At 43.5% G+C, this 25,904-nt stretch overlaps 2 protein-coding genes across 5 annotated transcripts in view; one reads left to right on the forward strand and one right to left on the reverse strand.

Moving 5' to 3' along the window:
• Nucleotides 1–18,634, forward strand: part of ddr1 (discoidin domain receptor tyrosine kinase 1) — a 34,421-nt gene extending 15,787 nt beyond the window's left edge. Inside the window, exons 4-20 of one of the 4 annotated variants that reach the window (XM_034553745.1) lie at nucleotides 1,523–1,598; nucleotides 1,951–2,103; nucleotides 2,799–2,946; nucleotides 3,996–4,098; nucleotides 4,792–4,978; nucleotides 7,374–7,620; nucleotides 8,481–8,633; nucleotides 9,250–9,303; nucleotides 10,332–10,498; nucleotides 11,179–11,386; nucleotides 12,243–12,341; nucleotides 13,452–13,753; nucleotides 13,899–14,026; nucleotides 14,951–15,148; nucleotides 15,329–15,596; nucleotides 16,122–16,271; nucleotides 16,660–16,800. In XM_034553745.1, coding sequence (XP_034409636.1) covers nucleotides 1,523–1,598; nucleotides 1,951–2,103; nucleotides 2,799–2,946; nucleotides 3,996–4,098; nucleotides 4,792–4,978; nucleotides 7,374–7,620; nucleotides 8,481–8,633; nucleotides 9,250–9,303; nucleotides 10,332–10,498; nucleotides 11,179–11,386; nucleotides 12,243–12,341; nucleotides 13,452–13,753; nucleotides 13,899–14,026; nucleotides 14,951–15,148; nucleotides 15,329–15,596; nucleotides 16,122–16,271; nucleotides 16,660–16,800 — 2,782 coding nt within the window. Of the gene's footprint in view, nucleotides 1–1,522; nucleotides 1,599–1,950; nucleotides 2,104–2,798; nucleotides 2,947–3,995; nucleotides 4,099–4,791; nucleotides 4,979–7,373; nucleotides 7,621–8,480; nucleotides 8,634–9,249; nucleotides 9,304–10,331; nucleotides 10,499–11,178; nucleotides 11,387–12,242; nucleotides 12,342–13,451; nucleotides 13,754–13,898; nucleotides 14,027–14,950; nucleotides 15,149–15,328; nucleotides 15,597–16,121; nucleotides 16,272–16,659 lie in introns of all 4 variants that reach the window. The other 3 variants (XM_034553743.1, XM_034553747.1, XM_034553746.1) reach the window with 3 other exon arrangements.
• A 305-nt stretch (nucleotides 18,635–18,939) lies between these two features.
• On the reverse strand, nucleotides 18,940–25,088 carry flot1b (flotillin 1b). The gene is made up of 13 exons (XM_034553841.1): nucleotides 24,960–25,088; nucleotides 24,157–24,207; nucleotides 23,647–23,722; nucleotides 23,313–23,403; nucleotides 22,611–22,754; nucleotides 22,351–22,470; nucleotides 21,916–22,011; nucleotides 21,631–21,783; nucleotides 21,240–21,421; nucleotides 21,019–21,064; nucleotides 20,783–20,920; nucleotides 20,397–20,561; nucleotides 18,940–20,303 (listed from the first exon to the last, which is right to left on the reverse strand). Exons 2-13 carry the CDS (start codon nucleotides 24,197–24,199, stop codon nucleotides 20,274–20,276), a joined length of 1,284 nt encoding a protein of 427 aa, XP_034409732.1. The 5' UTR covers nucleotides 24,200–24,207; nucleotides 24,960–25,088; the 3' UTR covers nucleotides 18,940–20,273.
• Between the last annotated feature and the right edge of the window lie 816 nt (nucleotides 25,089–25,904).

Consider the following 25,904-nt stretch of genomic DNA (forward strand, 5'->3'; position numbering starts at 1 on the left):
GGGGGAGTATGTGACCACCACAATTGCACACCAACATAACATAACTCATTACATTTTAGGGTGAACACTTCCTTCAACTTTAGGTTAAGGGTTAAGATTAGGCTTGTAGCTGTTATTGTTGGGTAAGTCTCCAGGAAATGTATTCAAGTCAATGTAATATCCCCAATAGTCATGAAAACATGAATGTGTGTTAATTTGTCTCCATTGGTCTGTACGGGCTGGGTCTCTTGGCTGAGTGTCTAAACATGTGGAAATGATTATAAGCCCAAGCTTTCTTTAAAGAGACTTCGGGGAGAGACGGAAAGAGAAAACAAATGAAAGGTGGATCACTGTGCTGAAAGCTGCAGAGAAATTAATCTGAAAACAGGGTTTCAGGCAAGGTGTCGGGTTAAGGGAGGGTTGCAGAGCCGATGGGTATTAAGCGGCTGTTATTACTCTGAGGCAGTGAAATATCAGCATAGTGTGAGGGAGTGGAGAAAAGTTGGAGGGAAAAGCAGAATTGAGAACAACGTGAAAGGGATGAATTGTTGGCTGGTATTTAGGTAGAAAGACAAAGAGGAATAGGAGGATAATGAGGTACTTGGCAGAGCAGCCTGCTGTAATGTTAACCCTGCTGGCTGGTGAACGGTGGACTGAAGTCTGCCAAGCCAAATTCCTCCTCTCTCCCTCCTCATCCTCTTCTCCCATCACAGGACACTATGTGCAGCACTAATGTGTTGATATCATCTCGCGGTTTCCGGCTGCATGATCTCACCCACGAGGGGACTTACTGACATACGAGCGCCACTGTCGGTGTGACCGGGTGCATATGGTTATTTGTTGTGGCGGTCTGAGGCTGCAGCTTTCATTTTGAGAGAAGCCCAGTAGTGGTCGGAGCGCGCTTGTGGCCTGGCGACTGCTCCAAAGCTCCTCGTACGAGTTTGTCCCGACACCACGGACGCACCAAGCCAAGCATGTGGTCTTCATGTGGCCAGTGTGCGGTGGCAGAATGGACTTTTGGATGGAGGAAGGTCACACTGAGTGAACATCTTTTAGTGGTGCAAGTGTGTGTGTGTGGTCATGGCAGGCCCGAGGAGATTGGTCCTGATGTTCTACATGTTGTTGTGGGGTTTGAAGAGACCATTATTTTCACTCTGCCCCTTTCATATCTTTTCTGTATTTTCATGCTCTCTCTCTCTCTCCTTTCTTTCTTTCTTTCCTCTCTCCCCCTCCCTCTCCAACCTGCTGTGCACCTTAAGCCATAGCCAGGTTTTTCTCTTTCTGACAACATTGCCCCATTTATATGTGAACGTTTGGCTGCTGTGCAATCTATATGTGTGCTGGTAGAGGAGGGATGGAGTGTTTTTATGGAACTCAGCACAGTATCCCTGCGTGTTGGTGGCATTGTGGGTGTGCTTGTGAATGGGAATGTGTGGGACTGGGATTTGGTGAACTTTAAAGTTGTTATTTCTACGTTTTTTGTAGGTAATTTTTTTTCTTTTCCTTTTGTTATCCACCATTAATAAGCCTTTGTTTGTCGCAGGTTGAGCACTGGAGAGGGGGATGGGGCGTGGTGTCCTGCAGGAGCCGTGTTCCCCAGTGGATCAGAATACCTTCAGGTCAGATACTCGGTTTACTCTGCTATGTTTCACACTTACATTTTGGAAGTAGAGCTCAGTGCAATCAAACTGTTTTTCAAGGCCGTGCTTTAGAGTGACTCATCAGCTATGATGAGTTGAGAAATACTCTTTTTTTTTTAGTTGCAATGAGCACTTCTACTGCACAAGCCTATTTCCCAACAATGTCAAGCTACTCATTTAAATCTACTTTCGAATTTAGAAATGTAACGCATCCAATTGTTTTATTTTGTAATGATTTCCCAATATCCTTCTTTTATCTGTATCTCAATCTGTTTGCCTGTATTTTAGTGAGTGAAGAGTGTTTTGATGATGTATTCCCCGTCTCCTGCAGGTGGACCTGCACGAACTCCACTTCCTGGCTCTGGTTGGTACCCAGGGTCGTCACGCCGACGGGCACGGCCAGGAGTTTGCCCGCAGTTATCGGCTCCGCTATTCCCGAGACGGAGTGAAATGGATCACCTGGAAGGACCGCTGGGGCAAGGCAGTAAGCGGGGTCTTTTAGTTGTGTCCATTACAGCGGAGCCCACTGCCCCCTTCATGAGTACACTAATGAAGGACAGCAGCAATGTGAATGCCATTATTTAAGCTTTGGGATCGAGGAACATACAGACGAGGCCTATGCTCCATTATTGATAGAAAACAGCTCAATGTCCCGCGGCTTTTTAATATAAATGTCTTGTTAAACAGAGGGCTGGATTATTCATCTGTTTTTTATTAATATATAATTTATCGGCAAGTGGAGCAGTTTGGCAATACACCAGCTGAACTCTGTCCAAGTAGAAAAGCTAGTGAACAGTTTTCAACACTGCAATGAGAGCTTACCTCGTGCGGATAAAGACATCTTACTGTGTTTGGTAAATGTCCAATACTTCCTTTGGTGACTATAAGTTCTGCACTGTTTTGAACAACTACTACATGATGGCATGAGAATTGAAACCTCTAACAGACAATGTTTCATGGATGGAATCATACCGTTTGTTTTTCCCTTCCAGTTATTATTTTAGAACATTGCCAAGCAACAAATATTCAGACATTTCCAGCCAATGTAAATCTTTTGGTGTGGACTGCGCCAACAAAAACTACCAGAGACTCAGCCTCTAAGATTCATTGAACCCCAAAGATAACAGAGGAGACGAGCGATGGACCGTGTGATTTGATATGTGTACCTCTCGCCCCTAGGCGGTGTCAGGGAATGAGAACACCTATGATGTGGTGCTGAAAGACCTGGGCCCTCCCATAGTGGCCCGCATGGTGCGCTTCTACCCACTGGCTGACCGAGTTATGAGTGTTTGTCTTCGGGTGGAGCTCTATGGTTGTCTTTGGAACGGTAAGTGTTTGTGTGGAGGCGAGAGAGAGACATGAAGGGATCATCGAAACACAACATTTTCCTTCTTTTGTTGTTACTTATTATTATTCATATGGTCTGTGTATTCTGGGACATGCCCCCCAAGACCTTGATTCATCAGAGCACATTTCAGGGGGAAGGTAACTGAGGTCACTATCATTTTAAATGTATTCAAATGGTACAAGGGGATTTGTAAGATGGTAATGATTAAGAGTGTGTTTTCACCCTACGTCCCATGCATTGATTTGAGGCATTGAGTCACATAAACAGACCCGCTGAGGTTTTCTCGGTTGAAAGAAGCCACACAGTAATAAATTGTATTAGTCTCCATGCGCAACACTGACAAGCTGAGTATTTATGGCTGGTTCACCTCATCCACCTTCCTCAGACAGCATGAGGCTGCCTGTAAATCACAACAGTCACAGAGGCCAGAGAGCCCCAGGTCCTGATCTGTGTCTTCGGGGAGACCATCTTTCTAAAGTGTGCTCTAATATGCATTCAGTGCAGCTCCGTTCACCCACAAGATTATACAGGATTCAGTCAAGTTTGACACACATTCCGCCTCATCTCATGTCGTATCAGATTTGATGGCGCCGCGGTGTCTTTGCTGTGTTTATTGTTCCACATTCAGAATCCTGCACTCGCTCACACATGAAACGCACATCCAAGTGCGTAATCACATCCACAGCCACTCCTTTATGTGCAAACAGAGAATACTGTACGCATACTGTAAATGCTATGTGAAGCGTTGTTTATTGTGGGGAGCAGAGCGGCGGGCTGTTGCTGACGTCACCTCTGTTCTCGGGGCGCGGGCTGATTAGCTGTATATTGGGGCAGAGAGGCTTGAATTTCTTCGTTGGTTTTACTACTTTAAAAACAGCTACAGCCGTTTCCCCGCAGCAGTGATTACTGTTTAATGTTGTAAAACGTGTAGCTGCTCATGATGAATACATTAAGTTGCACATGCAATGTTTTGTTTGAACATTCACACGACAAGTATTGAATATTTGTACATATACTGTGTCACTCAGATGGGTTGAAGGCTTACACAGCTCCAGTGGGTCACGTCATGCATCTGTCTGGCATGCCTGTCTATCTAAATGACACCACCTACGACGGGAGCACCGAGCAAGGGTAAGATATTCAGAATGCGCTCAGCTTTTTTTCTTCATTTTATTACCATTTTCATTTCTATGTATGAGTAAGTATCTCATCTCCATACATTTCCTTAAACTGCTCCTTTTTGGATCTCGTTTTCATGATGAAACCGATGCGGCAATGGGTGTAAATTGAAACACTGCTTCTGCAAATGTGATCACAATAAACATTAAAAGTTTTTACGGTCGGCAACGTGCGGTGATCAGTGGAATGCCAAAATCTCCTCTGCAGCGCTCATCACATCTGTTCGCATCTGAAGTGGAGTCTCGGGCAAATCTTTTCTTGAAAGAAGTTCTGGCCTGATCGAAAGGGAATTACATATATATATATTTTTTTGTTGCTCTGGGATTTGAGGCGCGTTTCCTGGCCGTAATGTTTTGGCAGGGAGCAAAGAAGGGCTGAACTAGGAATTGGTGGGGGTCCTCACTTGCATGGGCTGTGTGGGTAATGGGGCTGAAATGTTTTGCTAGCGGGTGAGTTAACACGTTTGATGTAATCCAGACGTGCTTTAAGCAGATGTGTGTGTGTGTCAGAGTATATGTGTGTGAGCTTCATAGCATGTGCATCTATGTTCATATGCTTATTTATGCATCTACATAAATACATTGGTAAATGTAAAGTGACAGACGGTCACAGAGCTGCATGTTAACCCATCCAGTGTTTGTGCAGGATGCAGTTTGGAGGCCTGGGTCAGCTGTGTGACGGCGTCCTGGGAGGAGACGACTTCATAGAAACTAAAGAGCTGAGGGTGTGGCCTGGGTATGACTACCTGGGCTGGAGCCGGGAAGCTCTTGGGCAAGGCAGCGTGGATATCGAGTTCCACTTTGAGAAGCCACGTGTCTTCCACAACATGCAGGTAGGCAGTGATGGTGCATGTGCAGTTATCTGTGAAGGAATGTGAGAGGTTTATGCAGGACATTATTATCCTACTGGAATCTCAGGCAGAGACGACATTGAGGCTAAAAGCCCAGATTTCCCGTCTGTGTCCTCAGAGGTCTTTATAAAACATGCTCTAAAGGGGATTAAGAGGCACTGCAGCTCATTTCGTCAGAAAATATGCAGAATCGATAGAATGTCAAGTTTAATGCACATTCTGTCTTTTATCTCACCGCTGGTCAGATCTGATGATGGTGTCTTTCTGGTGTTGCGAGTAAATGATACAAACTTGTTCCCCCTTTAGAGGAGATGGTTTGATTTTAAAGCACCTTGATGCATAAATCTGCTTATCAAAGAAGTAAAACTGATCATATTTAACTTGTATAACTCTTTGATGTTTTAAAATGAGATCCTGCTTCCTGTGTGTGTCGTTAAGACCAGTATTCTGACCTGTTTGTTAATTAATGCCCATATTTGGTTAATTAATTACCTCATTGGCACAAGAAAAGCATGTCATGCTGATTATAGCAGGATATTAGGCTGATTGTTTCTTTTAGCGTCTGATGAAACTCCTTATCAAATCCTGCTGCTCCCACCATTACGACCGCTCGAAGAAGAAGCAGAGCTATGTGTCTCACCAGGAAGCAGCATTTTAAATTGGAATAGCTCTGCAGCCATTTAATTAGTTTTAATGTGCCATTGTTTATCATGGCTTGGCTGTCCGGGTGCCACCAAGTTGCGTCACAGTTTGTTTGTTTGTGCGTCTGTGTGGTTTTTGGGTTTTGAGGAGCAACGGGGGGACGACGACGACGACAATATGAAGCGACCCAGTTTGAGTGATAACTGTGTTTTGTTTTGTTGGAGTGTTAGTTTGGGTGAGAGTCACCCAATATATGTGCATATTGAACAGCATGAATCCCCAGTCAGTGTTGTAAAGTGACAAGTTATCTTAATTTAGAAGTTTAGTTGTGACTGCAATCCAAAATGTCAGAATGTTCTCTCTCAGCTCTTTTTTTTCTTCACATTTGTCGTTATTGAGTTTCTCAGTTACCTTTTTAAAATCTTCCTAGTGTTTTTCCAAGGCGTATCCTGTTTTTCCTGCCTTTTCCCCAGGGCTTTTCCCTCACTAACCTCAGCTGACACCGTTATGCTGGCCTGGCAGAGCGGATATGTCAGACCCACAGGTCAAATAAATAAAGAGTGGGAACCTGACCCTAATTCTGGCTTGTATTGTCTCTGTTGTTCCTTAACCTGCACCGAATCACTCCCAAAGGGATATCTGCTCTTTGACCTTTTGTTAGTCATAACCTGCACTTCCTACAGAACCTTTAACAGGACCCCAAATATTTGTAAAGATCCAGTTCTGTCCTCTGGGAATTTATGCAAACATTTTTTTTTTTTGTAAACTCGTGTGGAAGAGGGGGAAAATGAAACAAAAAGATCAAAGGGGACTCATGAATGTAGATTAAATTTATGATGAAACAAGCAAAACATAATGAATGCAGTGCTATGCTTTCAAATGAAGCTTTGCGCAGGTCTTTGGTGTTGTTTTCCCAAAAAGAGTGAATTACTTTGGTTCTGTTGACCTATTAGTCCCCCGTGTGTGTGTGTGTGTGTGTGTGTGTGTGTGTGTGTGTGTGTGTGTGTGTGTGTGTGTGTGTGTGTGTGTGTGTGTGTGTGTGTGTGTGTGTGTGTGTGTGTGTGTGTGTGTGTGTGTGTGTGTGTGTGTGTGTGTGTGTGTGTGTGTGTGTGTGTGTGTGTGTGTGTGTGTGTGTGTGTGTGTGTGTGTGTGTGTGTGTGTGTGTGTGTGTGTGTGTGTGTGTGTGTGTGTGTGTGTGTGTGTGTGTGTGTGTGTGTGTGTGTGTGTGTGTGTGTGTGTGTGTGTGTGTGTGTGTGTGTGTAGTGGCTGGCCTCGCAGTAAGTGTGAGGTTAATAGCTAACCTGTCGGAGCAGCCACCCCTTGTTTCTCTCTTAGTGGAACAGAACCTCCCGCCATCGACTTCCATATCAGATCTATAGTTTTGACCTCATTCTCTCATTTAATCAGCCTCCTCATCCTCCATGTCCCTCTCTCTTCTCTTTGGCCTTCCCCTGCTTGTAAAAGCAGGAAAGATATATCATCTGCTCCCCTCCATGGGTCTTCTGTCACACACTTTCTTTTCCTGCATCTTGTCTTTACCGCTCCTGTGTTCTCATGTTGTTAATTTGTAGTCTTGCTCAGCTCTTCTTAATTTGTAACAGGATGAGAGTGTGTCATTAATTTTGGTGTTAACTGAATCTTTTATGTGCGAATAATAAATGGTTGAGCTAAATCAGGTGCTTGGATAGTTAAAGAACAACATCTTCTATTGCCCTCTTTTGTCTCCCTGCTCTAGGTGCACAGTAACAACCGCCACACTCAGGGTGTGCGAGTCTTTAGCAAGGTAGAGTGTCTTTTCAAGCCTGGCATCCTCCAGCCCTGGACCCCTGAGCTCACTCTGCCTGTGCCCCTTGAGGATCTGAAAGACCCCTCCTCACGACCCATCTCCCTCCCACTGGGCGGCCGGCCGGCTCAGATTCTCCGCTGCAAATTCTACTTCGCTGACAGCTGGCTCCTCATCAGCGAGATATCCTTCCTCTCTGGTAGGAATTGAAGCAACCAGTTTGTTTTTTTTCACTTTGAAGATATGTGTTTCTGTTTCTCTGACGGGCAGTTTTCCCCCCCCTATATAAAGGTTTTGCACTTTATGCCACACATATTTGATCAACTATGCCCGGCACTGTCCTGGAGGTCCAGTAGAGATTTGGCTGTGCCCAAACAATAGCTAAATGTAGACCACCGCAACAGGAGAGGAGATCACTGAAAAGGATTGTTATAGTGGGTGTAAGTCCAATCAGCATTATTCAAGTCAAGAGACTCGATGTGAGCTAGATTAGTTTTTGTCCTTGCTGTTTGCTTTTAATTGATTGAATTTATCAAGGCAGAAATAATGCTGTTTTCCTCGACAAAAAACATTTAAAGGGTAAACGTTGTATCGGTTATTCTTTTTACCCTCTTGAATTAAAAGAATTGGATTCCGAAAGTTTTTTTCTGTCTGTTATCTTCCTTATGACCCTGTTTACGGACTGGAACAGACCCCCGCAGCAAACACTAAGGGTTGTTTTGATGTCTTCTGTAAAGTCAGGATGTGTGCGTACCTGACTGGAAGTCAGACAGAGGACCTCTGCTGCTCTCCGACAGATTGCTGTGACAATTCAGTCAGTTTTAGTGTGATAAGAATTGCTCCTTAATGACACCGTACTCTGGGAGGTAACATTAATTGATCTGGCATGTCAGATACTGTCACTAAATCTCGCAGCCTAATCTTCTTATATGGGACAGCTGATGTTGCTATTAAAACCAAAACAGCCATGGTTGATTGGCCAGTTAATTTAGGGTTGCAACTAGATTAATTTTAATTAAATTATCTCCCCCTCCTCTTTCTCCTTTTCTCTTTACCCAGAGCCGTTTGAGGAGGATGCAACAGAGAAGGATTCATTTCCTACTAATCTTCCCAAGATTCCCACCACCAGTTCCTCTCCTTCTCCTGTCAACCTCACTTCCTCCTCTCCCACGTCCAACCACAGCTCCTCCAACACCACTGCCGGCCCATCTGGTGAGTCCTGCTGTTCCTCCTCTTCGTCTTCATCCCCCTGCTCTCCACCTCCACGTCTCCTTGTATTTACCATCTTCCCTTCCACCAACCCTTCCTTCTCAGTGGTCCCCTTTCGTCACCCACCGTGCTCCTTCATTTACATTTCTGCTCCAATTCCCCTGATCTCTCCCTCGTCACCTCGAGCCTCTGTGCCCATCTCTTTCTCTGCATCGTGATGAGTGTGAGCATGTCGGCAGTGTGTCTCAGTCGGAGCCAAAGGAGGCCCATGTCTGACGAGCCGCCCCCTTTATCACAAGCTCTGCAATCCTTTGGCTTTGAGCCAAACATTTGCTGGACCTCAGTCAACTCTGGATGTTAATCTTATAGATGTCATTGTACTTAAAGGGCAAGAGAAATCTGGCTTAATATTAAAGGTCAAATGTTTCAATTTTAAATTCTTGAGGTGTTTTTTATCATCTCAGTCTGGCTTTTAAAACGTTGGTGTGAACTTTGAGTGATTTTGATTTACACGGATGAAAAGCCAAAAGAGCCTCCTGACTTCCTCTCCTCATCCCCCTCTTCTGAGTCTTCACCTCCTCTCACACATTCCTCCTTTGTCCATCCCTCGCTCCTCCAGAACCCCCCACCTCCTCCTTCATGATGGACACCACTGGTAACTGGACGTTGTCAGGTGAGAGAGCAAAAAAACAACAATGAAACTGAGCAGATGTACCGAGGGACGGTTGCTCCGACCCTCCTCCAGCGTCTTAACACTGTCCCACTGCTCCGTAGAGTGGAGGAAGTATAATGGAGGAGGGGCTGCAGGGACAGGCTTTGGCACTGGGCTCTGTCCTCTGAGTTTGAAGATATACAGCTGCTGTGGAAAAACACTAACGCAGCTTAAGTACATCATATTTATGTACAATAACAACATGGTTTCCTGCGGGCTCACAAACTGCATGTTTTTTTTCGAGAAGCTGGCTCTGTTCTACTCAGCAAAACCATAGCAGGCTTTAAAAGAAAAAAACTGGAGATGGGTTTTCTGTGGCGTGTATGCTGCGTTGTCCTTGTTACTGGCTTTGTTTGGGTTTATTTATTACCTGCATGGTGTTAAACTCACTGGGAGAGTTGTTATGACAACGTGGTGGCTTGTAAGTGTGTGTGTATGTGTGTGTGCTTGCAGGTGTACATTTATGTATACTCTTGAAAGCATCATGTTACGTGTGCCAGTTTGTTATGTGTACCACACAGTGACATGGACACTCAACCTTAACCGAGCAATCCATTACAAACTGTCACTTATTCTGTTAAAGTTGTTTTGAAGAGTTCAGTTCCATCCTTCATTCAAATGGCATGCCACGTTTGACCTTCTTGGAGAAAACAAAAACTGGATCATTTTGATTAATATTTAACTACAAAGCTGAAGCAAAACAGAGTTCACATTCTGTTCTCAAAGCGTGGGGCGATGAGCAGCTCGGCAGGCCTATTGGATGCATACAAGCACGGACAATCCCCATCAGGTGTTTAATAAACCTGATAAAACTATGTTAGTGTGTGAGTGAGTGAGTGCACTGAGACTGAACACACAGTGACATAAACAGTGTTTGCTCAGTAATCTATACACATTCATTCAGACCTCTAAATAACACCAGGTTACAGGCGATCAAGCTCATACACATACAAAAACGTAACATTTTCGCCTGTGTTTTCCTCCTCAAGATGTCGAATTTGGTGCCAACACTCCAAGGGCGGGGCTTCCTGTAGCCAAGGATGACAGCAGTAATACAGCTATTCTGATTGGCTGTCTGGTGGGCATCATCCTTCTGCTGCTGGCTGTGATAGCTGTCATTCTGTGGAGGCAGTACTGGAAAAAGATACTGGGCAAGGTGAGTCAACACGCAATGTGTTTTTTTGCAGTTGTTAATTTGGCTGTAACTAGTAGTGGGCGGCGCGGTTGTGCAGGGGCACTGTCGCTTCACAGCAAGAGCGTGACTGGACTCGTGTCGATGCAGGTTCTTTGCCCGTAGGTGCGAATGTGAGAGTGAATGGTTGTCTGTATGCGTCAGCCATGCGATTGCCTGGCAAACCCCGCCTCTCGTGCAATGTCAGCTGGGATCAGCTCCTCTTAATGAGAAAATGTATTCTTGTGTGATTTTAGGCTGAACTGTTTCCTTTTTACCAGATTTAAATGATTGATAACAGGTTGAGATAACAACTGCCAGTCTTTTGGCAGAGCACCACTGGATTTCCATCTGGATGGGAATTCAAGAATAGAGGCTGTTTCCACAGTTTGATCACCATCTGCTTGAGACATTCAAATGATACATTTGCACTCATTCACATTCATAATTTTCATTTAGGGGTTGAGAGGTAGTTTTGTGTTCCACTGAGAGGTGTAAGTGCTAATATGTAGCCTACCCTCATAAATATGTACAGGTTGGACATGATGGTAGATGAAGTGGACTGAACACCTCTCTTACCATGGACAGGGTTTATTACAGGACTCTTGTAGTGGACCGCATCTTGTATTTCCTGCATGACCTTTTTGAATCCTCTGCCCTCCCAGGCCCAGGGGAGTCTATCCAGTGATGAGCTGCGAGTTCACCTGTCAGTCCCCTTGGACAACGTGGTCATCAACAACACACACAGCTACTCAAGCCGCTATCAGCGCATCCACACTTTCCCCGACGACCGCGACCATGACAGAGAGGGAGAAGGAGAGTATCAAGAGCCCAGCGCTCTGCTGCGGCCAAGGGATCCCAGAGACGGCACAGGTGAGTCTCAAACTCACATATTTGGGCGCACAGTTATGTAGTCCATTTCTAGATATGACAGGGTCTGTTGTTTCTATCAGTTTAGTCCGGAGAATTCACATTTAGTTTAGCAACGTGATGTAGAACATGCAGTAAAACCGTCCACGCGCTAAATACATGTGAGATTGATCTAGTGTCAGGCACACAATTGGCAAGTCAGTGGAAAATGTGAAACAATGCAACTTTCAGTTTCAATATGCAGAATTTAAATTTCCACAAATATGTATGTGGTTTGTGAAGACTTCCCGTCTGCGTGCTTTTCATTTGTTGAGCCGATCGATAAGCAAACTCATATGCAAAGGGGAAGCAACAGGAGAGAAAACGTGGCCTGAGTGCCTCTATAAAGATGCACAGCGCAGAGGGGAGCACAAAAGAGCAATTGTTCTGGGAAAAGGGAAGAAAAAGAAAAGAGGGAGGAGAAAAAGAGGAGTAAAGAGAGAAAAGGCATTCCTTCGCTTGCCTTGCACCACTGGAGGTCTGCATGTCGTCTTTATGAGGCGCCTGTGTGAGTTTGAAATAACACGAGAAACGGAAACATTATTGAATCCACTGTTTTTTGTTATGCTTGCGAGAGTTGTGTTAACTTTGCCTGTTCTTGCTTTGCTCCACATGTCCGTGCAACCCCCCCCTCCTTCGCTTGTATCATACTGGACATGCTAACAGTGTCATGCTGATGGTTGTTATTGTGTTTCATTGTCTGTGTGTATTTTTTGTGTCATGTGCCACTTTGTACGATCCATTTAATGGCTCCTGCGTGCACTGCTTCGTACCGTACGTGTGTGTGTGTGTGTGTGTGTGTGTGCTGTTAAACAACCAGCCTATCACCTGCTCCTGTCAGATCACAGAAAAGGCTCGAGACCCCTAGTCGTCCCCCGCACCGCTCAGGCTCAGGAAAAGAGCCTCAATGTGCCGCAGGGTAAGAGACCTCAGTCAGGAGGCGGCCCTTCATCTCGCCCTCCTTACCTTTCGGGCCGGGGCTTTAGAAGTGCTCTCACAGCCGCCGCACAACGAGATGCTTCTGGGATATGATGTTGATGACAAAGTCTCTTCTGCATGTCTGACCATCATCCCTCCTGTTACTCACATAATTAGTCACTCACCAATCCAAATAACTTGTTGTTTTGAAGGGATAGTTTGGTATTTGGGGAACTGTAGTAATTTTCAAACTTCAAATTTGTTTAGCCGGCATGGCTCTTTTGATGACTGTTGGCTCATCAGTTTGTTCTTGGCTGACTCGACAACTGTTGAATGAATGTCGTACAGGTGCCCAATGGATGAATCCTCTTGAATTTGATGACTTCTAGCTCCATCATTAGGTTTTAATTGGTTGAATACCTGCTAAACTAATGTAGGCGTTGTACTATGTTTAGCACTAATCAGCAAATGTGAACATGCTTACGTGGTAAACGTAAGTGGTTTACATGGTAAACATTATACCTGCTTAACAAAAACATACTGACATTGTTGGGATGTGAACATGCCGACAAATAGGCATTGCTGTACATTTTAAGTGTTGTGTACTTAGTGGGATACGGTATTTGTATGACTACAGCATCAATCTTATCTGTTACATTACGATGCAGTATTCCCGTTCGTGGCTGTCTGCATTATTATTTTAACAAGGATGTAACAACTTGATATTCAGCCACTCTGCTCACAAGTCTGATTTATGAGTGCTGTCAGAGCCGATTTTCAAGCTGAAAATTAAATCTTGAAATCATATGTGCAAGTACAGCAGTAGATTCTTATTTAGTGTGAAGAAAGTAGAACAGATCAATACAATGTCCCGGAAAGATTCATCTATCAGTTATGTGTTTTTCGTGATTTGGATACCTGCTATTTGATCAGACGTTAACGAATTAAGGTTTTTTGTTTTGTAATGAAATCCAAACTATCCCTTTTTGTGATGGCATGCGATTCTCTCACTAACAAATCGTCTTAAAGTAAACAAATGTGTTTTTAATCACGCATCTGTTCTAATCTCTCCGTTTAATCCGCCCTGCCTGTCTCTTCCTCCTCCCTGCAGCCTGTGGTTTGGACATGGACATGGAGAAGGGTTTCCCCCCCACTCAGGAGGAGCCTCCTCCCTACCCTGGCGCTCCTCCGTACCCCTCCCTGTCTCCCCCCGTTTCTCCCCCACTGCCTCCCAGCGTCCCTCATTACGCTGAGGCGGACATCGTGAGCCTGCAGGGGGTCAGCGGTAACAACACCTACGCCGTGCCCGCCTTGGCCTCCTCCAGCCCGGGAGCCGACGGCGCCCCGCTGCCGGAGCTGCCGCGCCAATGTCTCATCTTCAAGGAGAAGCTGGGAGAGGGACAGTTTGGAGAAGTGCGTTTGTGTGTGTGTGTGTGTGTGTGTGTATAGAGGGGTGGGTGTGTGTGTGTGTGTGTGTGTGTGTGTGTGTGTGTGTGTGTGTGTGTGTGTGTGTGAGATGGTTGTGCTTTTAACAATGTCTGTATATATTTGGTTAAAGGTTCACCTGTGTGAAATCGAGAACCCTCAGGACCTTCCCAACTTGGAGTTCCCCTTCAATGTGAGAAAAGGTCGCCCTCTTCTGGTCGCAGTGAAGATCCTCCGCCCGGACGCCTCCAAGAATGCCAGGTCTGTAACATTATACACAGCCGAGCCTGGCTTCATTGTGGTTCACATGTCTTCTTTCCTGGTCACACTTCATACCCTGATGAAGACTTGTTAAGTTGAATCAACAGCCATGATTTAGTAAAGGGTTTTTAACTTGCAATCAGAGGGCCTTGGATGTTTTTCAGCCATCTAATAGTGAGGACTTCCTCCAAACAGAAGCTGGAGAGTCATTGTTTTTTATTTGTACGTGTTGGATTTCTGGAATATCTGTGTATATTTAGAGGTGTGTAGCCGGAGACGGAAATGTATCGACTTCTTTGAAAACTCAGGTAGTTTCAGGGAATTTTTAGGAATGTACCATTCAATAACATTTTTCTTGTAGTTATAACTTTAAAATCCTTCCTCTAAACTATTACTTTCCTGGTGATAAAGAAAAGAATGTGGTCTTCAAAACTGTCAGAGAACCCAGCCTTCACATACCATATCATCTTATCAAGTCCTCATAGCTAATGTGGTGGTTATCAACCGCATGACATTACTGAGATGTTCAGCAGAAGCAGGGCTGAGATCATTTTCATTGGTCAAATACGATTTTAATATTTCTCAGATTTTAGCCCCGATGTGGTCATCCAGCTCCCGAGCAAAACAAATACCTGGGCCTCGGTGGTTTCTAGCTGCTGCTTACTTTGGCTCTCTGCCCCTTTTTGCACTGGGCAGATAAAGCTCCTATCTCACGTGAGCGTATGTGGTTGGTGAGAGCCAGAGCAACACAAACATATTGACCCGCAAACAAAACAAATCGATGAGGTGGACAGGCGCCCAGAGCTGCAGACGGGGGTGTTGATTCAAATTTATCTTTTTACAAAAGGCCTAAAATCAGCATGTTTCTCTCTTTATCTCTCCTGTGCGATATCCCTTCATCTTGGTTCCTCCTTGTCCTGGTAGGAACGACTTCCTGAAAGAGGTGAAGATCCTGTCTCGCCTGAAGGACCCGAACATCATCCGTCTGCTGGGAGTGTGTGTGAGCAGTGATCCCCTCTGTATGGTCACCGAGTACATGGAGTGTGGAGACTTGAACCAGTATCTGTCCCATCGAGTGCTTCTGGACAAAACGGGACTTTCCCATAACACCCCGACCATCAGGTAAACCAGAACTACACACACACACAAACACACACACACACACACACTCACACACACACACACACACATACACACACACACATACATACATCACACCTATCCGCGGATTCAGATAAGCACACTTTTTTTTTTTGTTGAGATTTATTCATCGTTCCCTCTGATCTGTCGCTTCCCCCCCAGTTACCCAGCCCTCATCGCCATGGCCAGCCAGATTGCGTCAGGAATGAAGTTCCTTGCCTCCCTCAACTTTGTGCACCGGGATCTGGCCACGCGGAACTGTCTGGTCGGGGGTGAGAGGGGTGAGAGCGGAGAGGATCAGGGCGGCGAGCGTCACATCAAGATAGCTGACTTTGGCATGAGCAGGAACCTGTATGCAGGAGACTACTACAGGATCCAGGGCAGAGCGGTGCTGCCCATACGCTGGATGGCCTGGGAGTGTATACTCATGGTGAGAGGACAGGGATGTGTGTGAAGATTGCAATACTATGTCACATTGTTGACAAGGACCAACTATAATAATATATGACAACATATATTTAGTTTATTATTTATTTATTTTTAAGAAAATTGGTAACATTTGAATAAGAAGAATCAATTTTTACCAACATCCATGTGAGCATTTTTCTAATATTATTTCCACTATGTAAAATAGCAACTACTTTAGAGGGAATCTGAAGAGAAAAAAGGGGAGAAAATGTATGTGAGCTGTTGATTTGTTGAACAGTTTACGGGGAGATGTTCTGGTTTGTATGTGCAACAAACCGGAGCTTGTTGACTGTAAACCTCGGTAGTCAGACAGTGTCTCTGTGGAGCAGGAAGTACATGAAATAATGATGAACTCGTATGTAAAAGGAATCGAGTAAATGTGTCATCCCATACCAATAATTTGTCATCCTATAATAATTGTGACGGTGGTGGAGATCATGATGTAGAAGTGGACCGTGTGTCTATCTGTGTGGTCGTATGTTCGCAGGGTAAGTTCACCACGGCCAGCGACATGTGGGCGTTCGGGGTCACGCTGTGGGAGATGCTGAGCGTTTGTCAGGAGCAGCCGTACTCCAACCTCACAGATGAACAAGTCATTGACAACGCTGGGGAGTTCTTCAGAGACCAGGGCAGACAGGTACAACAGAGGGTCAGCAGGTTTTTTTTTCACATGATAACGCGGCTGTTCTTCATTTCCTGAGATGTTTTCACACTGTGTGACTTAATAAATGCTCATGGCTTCTAACTCCATTTCTGTGGAGGTTCACGATGCTATTCGTGGCCCTCTAGTGAGCCACATCCCTTATTCGTAAGAACAATAAAAGAGTTTTTCTCCAGGAGATAAAATATGATACAATAAAGATTAATTTAGGTATTTGTCAGAGTTGAAAATGGGTGGACTTTATCACATCTTGTTATTTGTAACATGCTCAAAATAAATCTAAATCTAACTCTAAACGGGTATTTTAAAACAATGTCTCAATCAAATGATTCCTACCTCCTAACCTCTCCTCTCTCTCTCGCAGGTGTACCTGAGCAGGCCGGCCGTGTGTCCTCAGGGTCTCTACGAGCTCATGTTGAGCTGCTGGAACAGAGACTGCAAGCTCCGCCCGTCCTTCGCCGACATCCACTCCTTTCTTACCGAGGACGCCATGAACATGGTGTAGAGAAAGAAACGGAAGGAAGAGAAAGGCGACGCTAAAGAGGGGAAACTCTTGTACGTTTCTGCATCCTTGCTGCAGTGGGGAAGGTGTGGTGGAGGTGCTGCACAGCAGAGGCAGATGAGAGGAGCGTGGGTTGCTCGCTTTTTATATTTGTACTTTTTTTGGGGTGGATGGGGCTGAGACGCCGCTGGTTCGGTTTATTTCCACATCAGACCCCCGACCCCAAAGGCAAAACTAACCCCCGCTTTAGACGGGTAGGAGTCCGAGCTTCATTTCACTGGTGATGGGTGCAGTCTGCATAGGAACGCTCTCCTCTCAGATACTTTATTATTAGGGAGCTTTGTGTTACTGGTGCTGTAGATAAGGACACAGGAAGCTGCTGAGGCTACATGCAGGGTAATGGGTGACGGTGCACATGGCACAACAACTTGTCTGACCAGCACACTACTGTTTAGACATGAAAGTGCACGTGCAGGGATTGTCTTAGTATTTATCGTATGTATAACCCAATGCACACATTTTAGTCGAAATCAGTAAGATCACTCCACGCACAACAAATGATAATTTGACCAAAAGTCTAGGAAAAGATTTTCAGACATGGCTGATTGATAACTTTCGACAATCCTCTCATCTCAACCCAAAAGAACGTACACAGTGACCCTCATCCACAGCCGTGACTCCAAGTTATTGTGGACTAATGTGAAATGATGTGGACCAGACAACAGCAGCATTTCTGCAATGCAATTACATCAGCTACCCCCCCCCCCCCCCCCCCCCCAGTTGAAAGCCATTTTTAAACCCCATCATGAAGCCACAGAGAGAAGAACTGTGCCCCGGTGCCAAGTGGACTTCTAAAACGTGAGGAAGGGGGCACAGAAGAGGGTCTGCTGCTGCCGATGAGACGTGACCCACGCAGAGAGACAATGCTGCCACCTGGGCCAGAGGCCGGGACATCTTCAGAGGCGCCTGCTCGGGTGTTTTGGCATTTTGTTTTTGTATCTGGCAGCGAGCCAGACACAAAGGATAGATAAAAAAATTCCACAACCAGCTGCACTTTAAATCCTACATGCATATCCCTGGCCATGATGGAACTCCTCTCTGCGAGGGCCCTGATATGATTCCTGTCAATGTGGATTCTAATGCATTTCACCTGCAGTTATTTCAGTTTTCTACGAATGAAGAGGGAAAATCCGGACAATCCGTCTTCCTTGATAAATCCTCTCCCTACAAGGCATTGCCAAACCATGAGATGTAAAATATATATTTTTTTTTAAAGGAATGGCACCATGAATTCATCTAATTTTAAATATATGGCAACCTTTTGTTCGATGTATTGAGATGCATTTACTCATCGGATAATCAATCTGCTCATCCACATGCATTACCGTACTCTACAAACACACAGTTCACTTTGCATTTCCCCACGTTAGTACATTACGCTGACGCGGTAGAATCAATCTACCTTACTGCTTTGTATAGCACTGTAATCAGGCCTGAGGTGATCAAGAGTATCAATTAATACATGTTTACTGATTGTCAATGGTTGTTCCATTTGAGTCATTTTTGATACAATGTAGTTCAACTAAACCCATATTTTTATATATACTTTATGTACTTGGACACTCCTTGATGTTTGATTTCGTCCTGTGTCTTTTGAGGTTGAGCATAATAGTATGTACATATTTTAAGGTCAGAATTGTAATTTCCTTTACTAATATATGGAAAACTCTGTAACATTTGGGGTCTTCTGTATCTCTGTAGAACGCTTGCTACCTTGATGCCATGGTAATTCATCGTTGTCTATTTTTGTAGATGTTTTAATAAAGTTAACCTTTTCAAAAAATTCAAGAGGGCTGTGACTATTGATTTGTCATTGTTTAATAAAACATTAGAAAGTAGAAAATTGCCATTCATATTGAGTCCAAAGGTGATGTCTTCAAATTGCTTGTTTTAACCAATAGTCTAATACAAATATATTAAATTCACAATGATATAAATCTTCTACATTTGATGAGGAACCTAATTTCTTTTTGACTGATTATTAGTGTATTAATACAGTTCATAGTCAGTCGATCTTGATCTCTCGTCTGCTCCATGTGGTCTTAAATGAAACTTCAATGAAGTAAATAAACTGACAACAGGTTAGTGATTAAGCCATCACTTTATTGTTGGAACATTTCACTATAGATAAACATTGTACACTACTCTTAAAGCTATATCATTTGTCAACTTAAAGTACAGACATGCAACAATACATTTTAAGGATAGTAAGAGATTAGTCACAAGGAGAAACAAAAGTAGAGACTGATTTGGCTTTTATCTACGGCTGTCACTAGTGACGCCCGATGGCTTGGGATCAGTTGGATACGAGGAACAGTTCCCTGACAGAAAAAGTGGAATCGGCTTAATTGAGGAAGTAAACTCGTCTTGACAGTTGTGGTTTGACCAGGCACTTGGCGATAACAAAATGCATATGGCTTGGCAGCTGCAAAGCTGTTAGTCTGAAAAAAAAGATCTCCTGATCAGAGATGCTGAACTATTTCTCAAGAGCTAAAATGTGTCAAAATCTATAATACTCCATCACATCATAAACACTATATAAAAGAATCACAAAAGCAATACTATCTTCCACATGTCAGTTTGAACTCCAGACAGCAAGCACATAAAAGCAGCATGCAGGGACCGCCTTTACTCGTCAGACTCCTGCAGACGCTGCAGCAAAGTCCACAGACTTCTTTTTTTCTTCCACCACAACAAACTTTCATTTCTTTCATTGGGAACCCCCTGTAGCTCGTTCCCATCAACCACTTCCTTCCCCTGCATTCTGAAACATCAAATCAAATATATCCACCGATATGGTTTTGGGCCCATTAACTTAGTCGGTTACTACAAAAAAAAGACGTGGAGTTAAACCATCAATACCAACCTTTGACTCTTCACAGTGGACGAGTGGACAAAGCAAGTAGACGTGAAGCTAGGCAACAGTTCGCCATTTAATTAACTAAAAAGGCACCAAAAAAAACCTACAGCTGACATTTTCTACATTAAAAGTTTAAAAAAATAAAGAATTAGTTAATAAAGTCCCTATGCAGAGAAAATTAGGCTGGTTGGTTTAGATTTGAAAATAAATTGCATTCTTTCAGGTCAAGTATAAAACAGCAAAGACAGGGAAGTCCTACTTTGATTGTTTTGTGTCCTGGTAAAAACAAATAGCTTCATTATTATATCCCTTGCAGCTACTTTGGCTGTCAACTAAAGCCGAAAGCACCACAGCTCAGGGACACGATAAGAAACCACGAGAAATCCCGTTTAGATGGAGGAGGAACTGGAAAGAGACAAACAAGTGGAATATGCATGCACAGAGACGATCATACAAGACTACGGTCTGCAGTGGTTATAGGCACAAGGAGGAAGCGTGAAGCTCCTCGTCTGAATATCGGTGACACCTCCCGATTACTTCTACTCTTGGTCACTTCTTAGTGCACAAGGCCGGCCGTTCCTACAACCTGCAGAGTGGACGAGAGAAGCATGAGACGATTACCGCCTGCAGCCGTGTGTTCAGTCTCACATCGGACTTCCACACATATATTCCAGCTTACCTGAGAGATGCGGACTCCGGTGAGTTTCTCCACAGCGGCAGGCAGCCTGGTCATGATATCTAGCACCTCCCCAGTAAGTTTGGCTGCTCCCACCTCTGAGCCCCCACTGGACACCATCGTGATCTTCTTAGCCTCAGACAGTGGCTGGCTGATCGCCTCTGCAATCTGCAGGACAGGAAACAATGAATGAGAAATTAATGCAGAGAAGGGGGAATTTGAATAAGTCAGGACAGAGAAAACAGACAACATTTGAAGAAATGATAATCAGTCCAACATAATTGCGACTTTTGTTAATGCAAAGCTGTAAAAATGGCCATTCATGGTAACAGGGTTTGATAATTTTGCCTATCTTCATCTATATATCATTTCATTAAGGTCAGACTCACCAGTGGCAGTTTCTCCAGCAGCATGTCCACCATGGCGCCATCTTTGTACTGCTGGAAGGCTTCTGCTTTCTTGGACATCTGCTCCGCCTCAGCGCGGCCCTTAGCCTCCACGGCAAAGGCCTCGGCCTCGCCCTTCATCTGTACAGACACACGCATAAATGTACAGCATTAATATTACAATAGAAGTTATTTACAGAAGTATTTCAGAAAAATAGAAATAGAAAACATGGACTCACTTTGATGCTCTCGGCCTCAGCCTCAGCCTCCATGATGAGCTGCAGGCTGCCAGGAGTGAGGAGAGGAGACTTGTTTAATTGTAAAAGTGATTTCATATTGAATGTTGTCCTTAGTGCTGTTCAGATGCTGGATGCACAGCAAGTGATTTGCATGTGTTTGTATAAATCTCATCAGAACAACACAACAGCATTATGTTCGGATACAATACTCTGGGACTCACCGATGCGCCTCAGCCAGTCTCTCCATTCGGTATTTCTCGGCTTCTGCCGGCTTCTTAACTTTGGCCTCCAGCTCCTTCTCCTTACGGATGATCTCCTGCTCCTGCAGTGTAATCTGCTGGGTACGCTCCACCACCTGAATCTGCATCTTCTCCTCCTCAATGCGCTGCTTGGTCTTGGCCACCTGATGAAGGAAGAAGAGGAAAAAGAACATTCCAACACAACTGAGCCTTCAATCACTGAAAGGTAATCGGGTATCATCTACAAGCTTAATTGGTCCTATTAGTACAAATTTAGCCAGCCAGCCCAATACAATGTGTGGACAAGGTGTGCACAGGAGAAACAGACAACACAAGTATATCAAACTTAAAGCAATCAGATCATGAACTGTACCTGAAGCTGATAGGCCATTTCTGACTCAGCCTTCTTTGTGTTGACCTCAACATCATAGACGGCTTTTTTCAGCTCGTAGTCCCTCTGGGCTTTTGCCATCTCAATCTCATTCTTGTACTGAGCTGATACCTTCTCCTGCATGGCGTGAGCCTCCTGTATAGAGCATGTAGCAGGACAGCCACCAATGAATGTTGGTATTATTTTCAAACTAACGATTATTCATTTTTAGATGTCCATATGAGCGTATGGGAAAAATGACGAGATGAAGAAAGAAGCAGATTTTACCCTCATGACAGAATCCCGTTTGTACTGAGCCTCCCCAATCCTGGCATCCTTCTGCACCTGGGCTGTTCTGGCTTTACCCAGAGAGTGAAGGTAGTCCTGTGAGAGAGACAGTCAACTATGAGACAACACATCTCGAGCAGTAAAAAGGATGGCAGTCCATTAAGCAAACAAAAACCAGAGATGGTGTGGTTTCCACTGAAGACCTAATTACATCACCAATGTAAAGAGCAGTTGCGAGTCTCAGAGACAGTGAGTCAATATCATCACTTAAGTCCATTACTGCAACAGAGGAAATCATGTGACACTAAAAGCTTTCATATGAAGCGACACTTAAGATTCCTACTGCTCCAGTAATTAGTGTGAGGTGTTTTTAACATTTCTTTTTTTTGTTCTATTAGCATTGGCAGAAAATGAACCCAAACAGACATGAAGTACCTGATCATCATGAACATCTTTGAGCGTGTAGCTGACGACACCAATTCCCATGTTGACCAGGTCAGAGGAGGCCACTCTAAAGACCTGCTCAGAGAACTTCTTACGGTCCTGATAGATCTCCTGTACACAAGAAAAGAGATATCCATAGTTGTAGATGGGCATTCACATATTGGATAAGTAAGTGATGAGTCATAAACACAACAATCTTTTATGGATGGGAAATGTTAAGCCAATCCATTTGACACAGTCAGTACACCAACCTCCACAGTCAAATGGGCAATGATGGCTCTCTGGTGTCCCTCCAATGTTTCTAGAGCAATCGTGGAAATCTCAGCCTCAGACTTGCCCATAAACATTTGGCAGGCAGTGGCCAACATCTCTTTGTTCTGGCCCTGGATCTTCACCTGGATAGAGACAGGAAAAGAAAATGTGAAAAAGCAAGTGGCAGGTAAAAAAAAATGTAAAGAAGCTCTGGCGTAAACAGATTTTTTTTTTACAAATGTTTTCACAAAAATGTAGAGATGCCAGTCAGACATTTTTTTCTTTCTATTTTTTGACTTGTCAAAACAATCCACTTCCTATAAAAAATATCCAGGGACTCACTAAATGATTTCTAAGGGAATGTCATGTTAACGCTCTACATCCAGCAAAGTGTCATCCTCCTTTCCCTTGTTTACTAACAGTACATTAAATAAAACTGAACTGAATATGTATGCTGTGGGTTTATATACGGAACTGATGAGTCTTTCCTCCTAAATTTGCTTGTGTATTTTGTATTTGGTCATTATTATTACACATTAGTTAATTTTTTTTAAGGTAATTTTTCCCGTCCACTCATACAGTAAATGAATCAGTTGTACAGAGAGCACATTATTTCTGGTGTTTTCTTTGCGGAAACATACACAGCAATTTGACTAAATTTAATTAAAAAAACATATGGTGTTTTCATTCTTAAAGCATACCTGTGCAATGCCAGTGACAGAGATAGGGACCCCATGACGGGTATAGACTCTGTCACTCTTCACATTTAGAGTCAGGGTGTTGAGGGCAATTCTGAAAAAGGCATAAAATAAAAAAAGGATGGGTGAGAAAAGCAAGAGTGAAAAAGCACAACAAAAGAGAGACAGAGAAAATTAAGTCAATTATCAGCCACAAAAACAACAAAGCAGCCCGGCAATGGATACGGCAGTCAGAAAAGATAATGGGCAGATAGCTTTCAATATTTAATTGCCTTGTTAACTGACCAATACATAACATAAAGCAGCAATGAGAAATATAGTCTGAAAAAAGGATCACCTCTGGATCTTCTGAATACATGGGAGGACAAACACTCTTCCTCCAGCAATCATTAGAGGAGGAGAACGGCCAAAGCCTGGAGAGACAGCAGGGAGGGGAGAAGACGTGACATAAACAGTCCACGAGCATTCAGGAACATAAAGCTAGTTACTCAAAGTAACTGGATCTAGGACATAGTTTAACTATTTATTCACCACAGCTTGAGCGTACACTTCACAGCAAGGTGGAACATTCCTAGTTTACTCCAAACAGACTTTAAGTGAGTGTTGCTCAATATCATCTTATAACAACCCATGTGATGCTTAAATGACATGACACAATATTTCCGGTCCACTGTAAACAAAACTCATTGTGTCACAGGATTGTCATGACACTTTACAGTGGCCTTCTGAAAGTGTGTGACAATATTACATTACCAGTCAATATTTACTCAACTTTTCTTACCATCCTGTGTTATTGGGAGAGAAATAATCACGAGATGGAGGAGAAAGATAAGAGAACATATCTTACCAGACACCACCATGGCTTCATTTGGTCCACACGTGTAAAACATCTTGATTCCTAATTTGAGGGACAACAGATTTAAAGCAAAACGTGTCAAAATATGGGCATACAGTGAGCTAAAGAGACAGCACCATGTTTTCTTGGATATCACTGGGGTGCATATGATTTGTACAAAATATTTGGTGAAAATTGAAAACGAATATATTGGATATATGAAACTAGAAAGATGCGATATCAAAGTATATTTTAATTTCTGTATTGCAGAGCACTTGCACCACTGCTCAATGGACATAAACACTATTATGGGTTTATGACACTATTTAAATTGATGGCACTACGATGCAACATTGACTAATATTAACCTTCATACAATTGTTAATATTTTAGTGTCGTAATCTCAAGGGTTTGAGGTGTAAAATCAAAGCGTAGTTTGGTAACGTTAGCTAGTAACACTCGATGAAGCCTCTCTTCCCCGGAGAAGCAGCCCCTCCTCTCATTACCGTCGACAGCTCCCTTTAATGAGAACCGTGTTTACGTGTAGCAGCGTTAGCTCGAACAGCTAAACACGCCTCGCAGCTCGACAAATAAATGTCGGACATAAAGCAAAAGACGTTGAGAACAGAGTAACGGTGTGCAGAGGAGTCCGGTTGACGTGCTCTCCCGTTAGCTCGGCGATAGAAAGCAGCAGAGTCGGGTCTGCGTCCATAACGTCACCGACCCGTGAAAAACAGCGTCCGGCGACTGCGCGTTTATTATTCACGACAACTGAGTGACGGGACGGATCGAGAGCATCGGCCCGTCTAACTTACCGATATCTGGTCAATACAGAAAGAAAAAATCCTTTTTTTAAAGAATAAATTGAGGTCAGTCACTAGGCCGTTTCCCGTCAACTGGAATGGCAAAAATGTCTGTTGGAAGAGGGGGAAGTGTGCAGTGACCACGCCCATCTTCACTAAGCCACAGTCATCCCGTAGTCGCCATCTCGTGGTTGATCATAATAACTGCACTCTATCTATCTATCTATCTATCTATCTATCTATCTATCTATCTATCTATCTATCTATCTATCTATCTATCTATCTATCTATCTATCTATCTATCTATCTATCTATCTATCTATCTATCTATCTATCTATCTATCTATCTATCTATCTATCTATCTATCTATCTCTCTGCTCTGCCATGAAGTCTACTTTTTTTACATTGTCTTGAGTCGTTATATTAATTTATATATTTTTGCATTGAGGTCCAAATTAGGGATGGTTTTCACTGATCTGTATAAAATGCAAAAGTATTATTATATTCGGCCTCTCCTGTATGTAAATGAGAAGGAAGAACAAATCAGAAACAGCTATCAATATAATTTACTTACCTTCGCAGTAGTCACCTTAAACATATCATTTAATTTTGAGATGGTTTAAAAATGTTGATTGTCATGGCCTATCACAGTAAAGTCTGTAGCGTTGCCTGAATCTACGTAATAATACATTCTACTGCTTAATTGTGCATTGAAGGTCTGATTTAAAATGGAAGCTTTAACAGACAGAGAATACAGCAAATAGATTATTAGGTGTATGTCATGGTTTGAAAATATAGTTGCCCATACATCAACTGTCTAAAATGACATTTTAAACAATCAATCAATCAATCTGCACTCTGCATGATTGATGAATGCACTGGAATAATGTCTGAAGTAGGTGCACATCAACGTGTATTTGATGTTTCATGTATTTAGATACGATATTATTAATATG

Source organism: Cyclopterus lumpus, chromosome 16 (genome assembly GCF_009769545.1).
Source record: "Cyclopterus lumpus isolate fCycLum1 chromosome 16, fCycLum1.pri, whole genome shotgun sequence".
Lineage (NCBI taxonomy): Eukaryota > Metazoa > Chordata > Actinopteri > Perciformes > Cyclopteridae > Cyclopterus > Cyclopterus lumpus.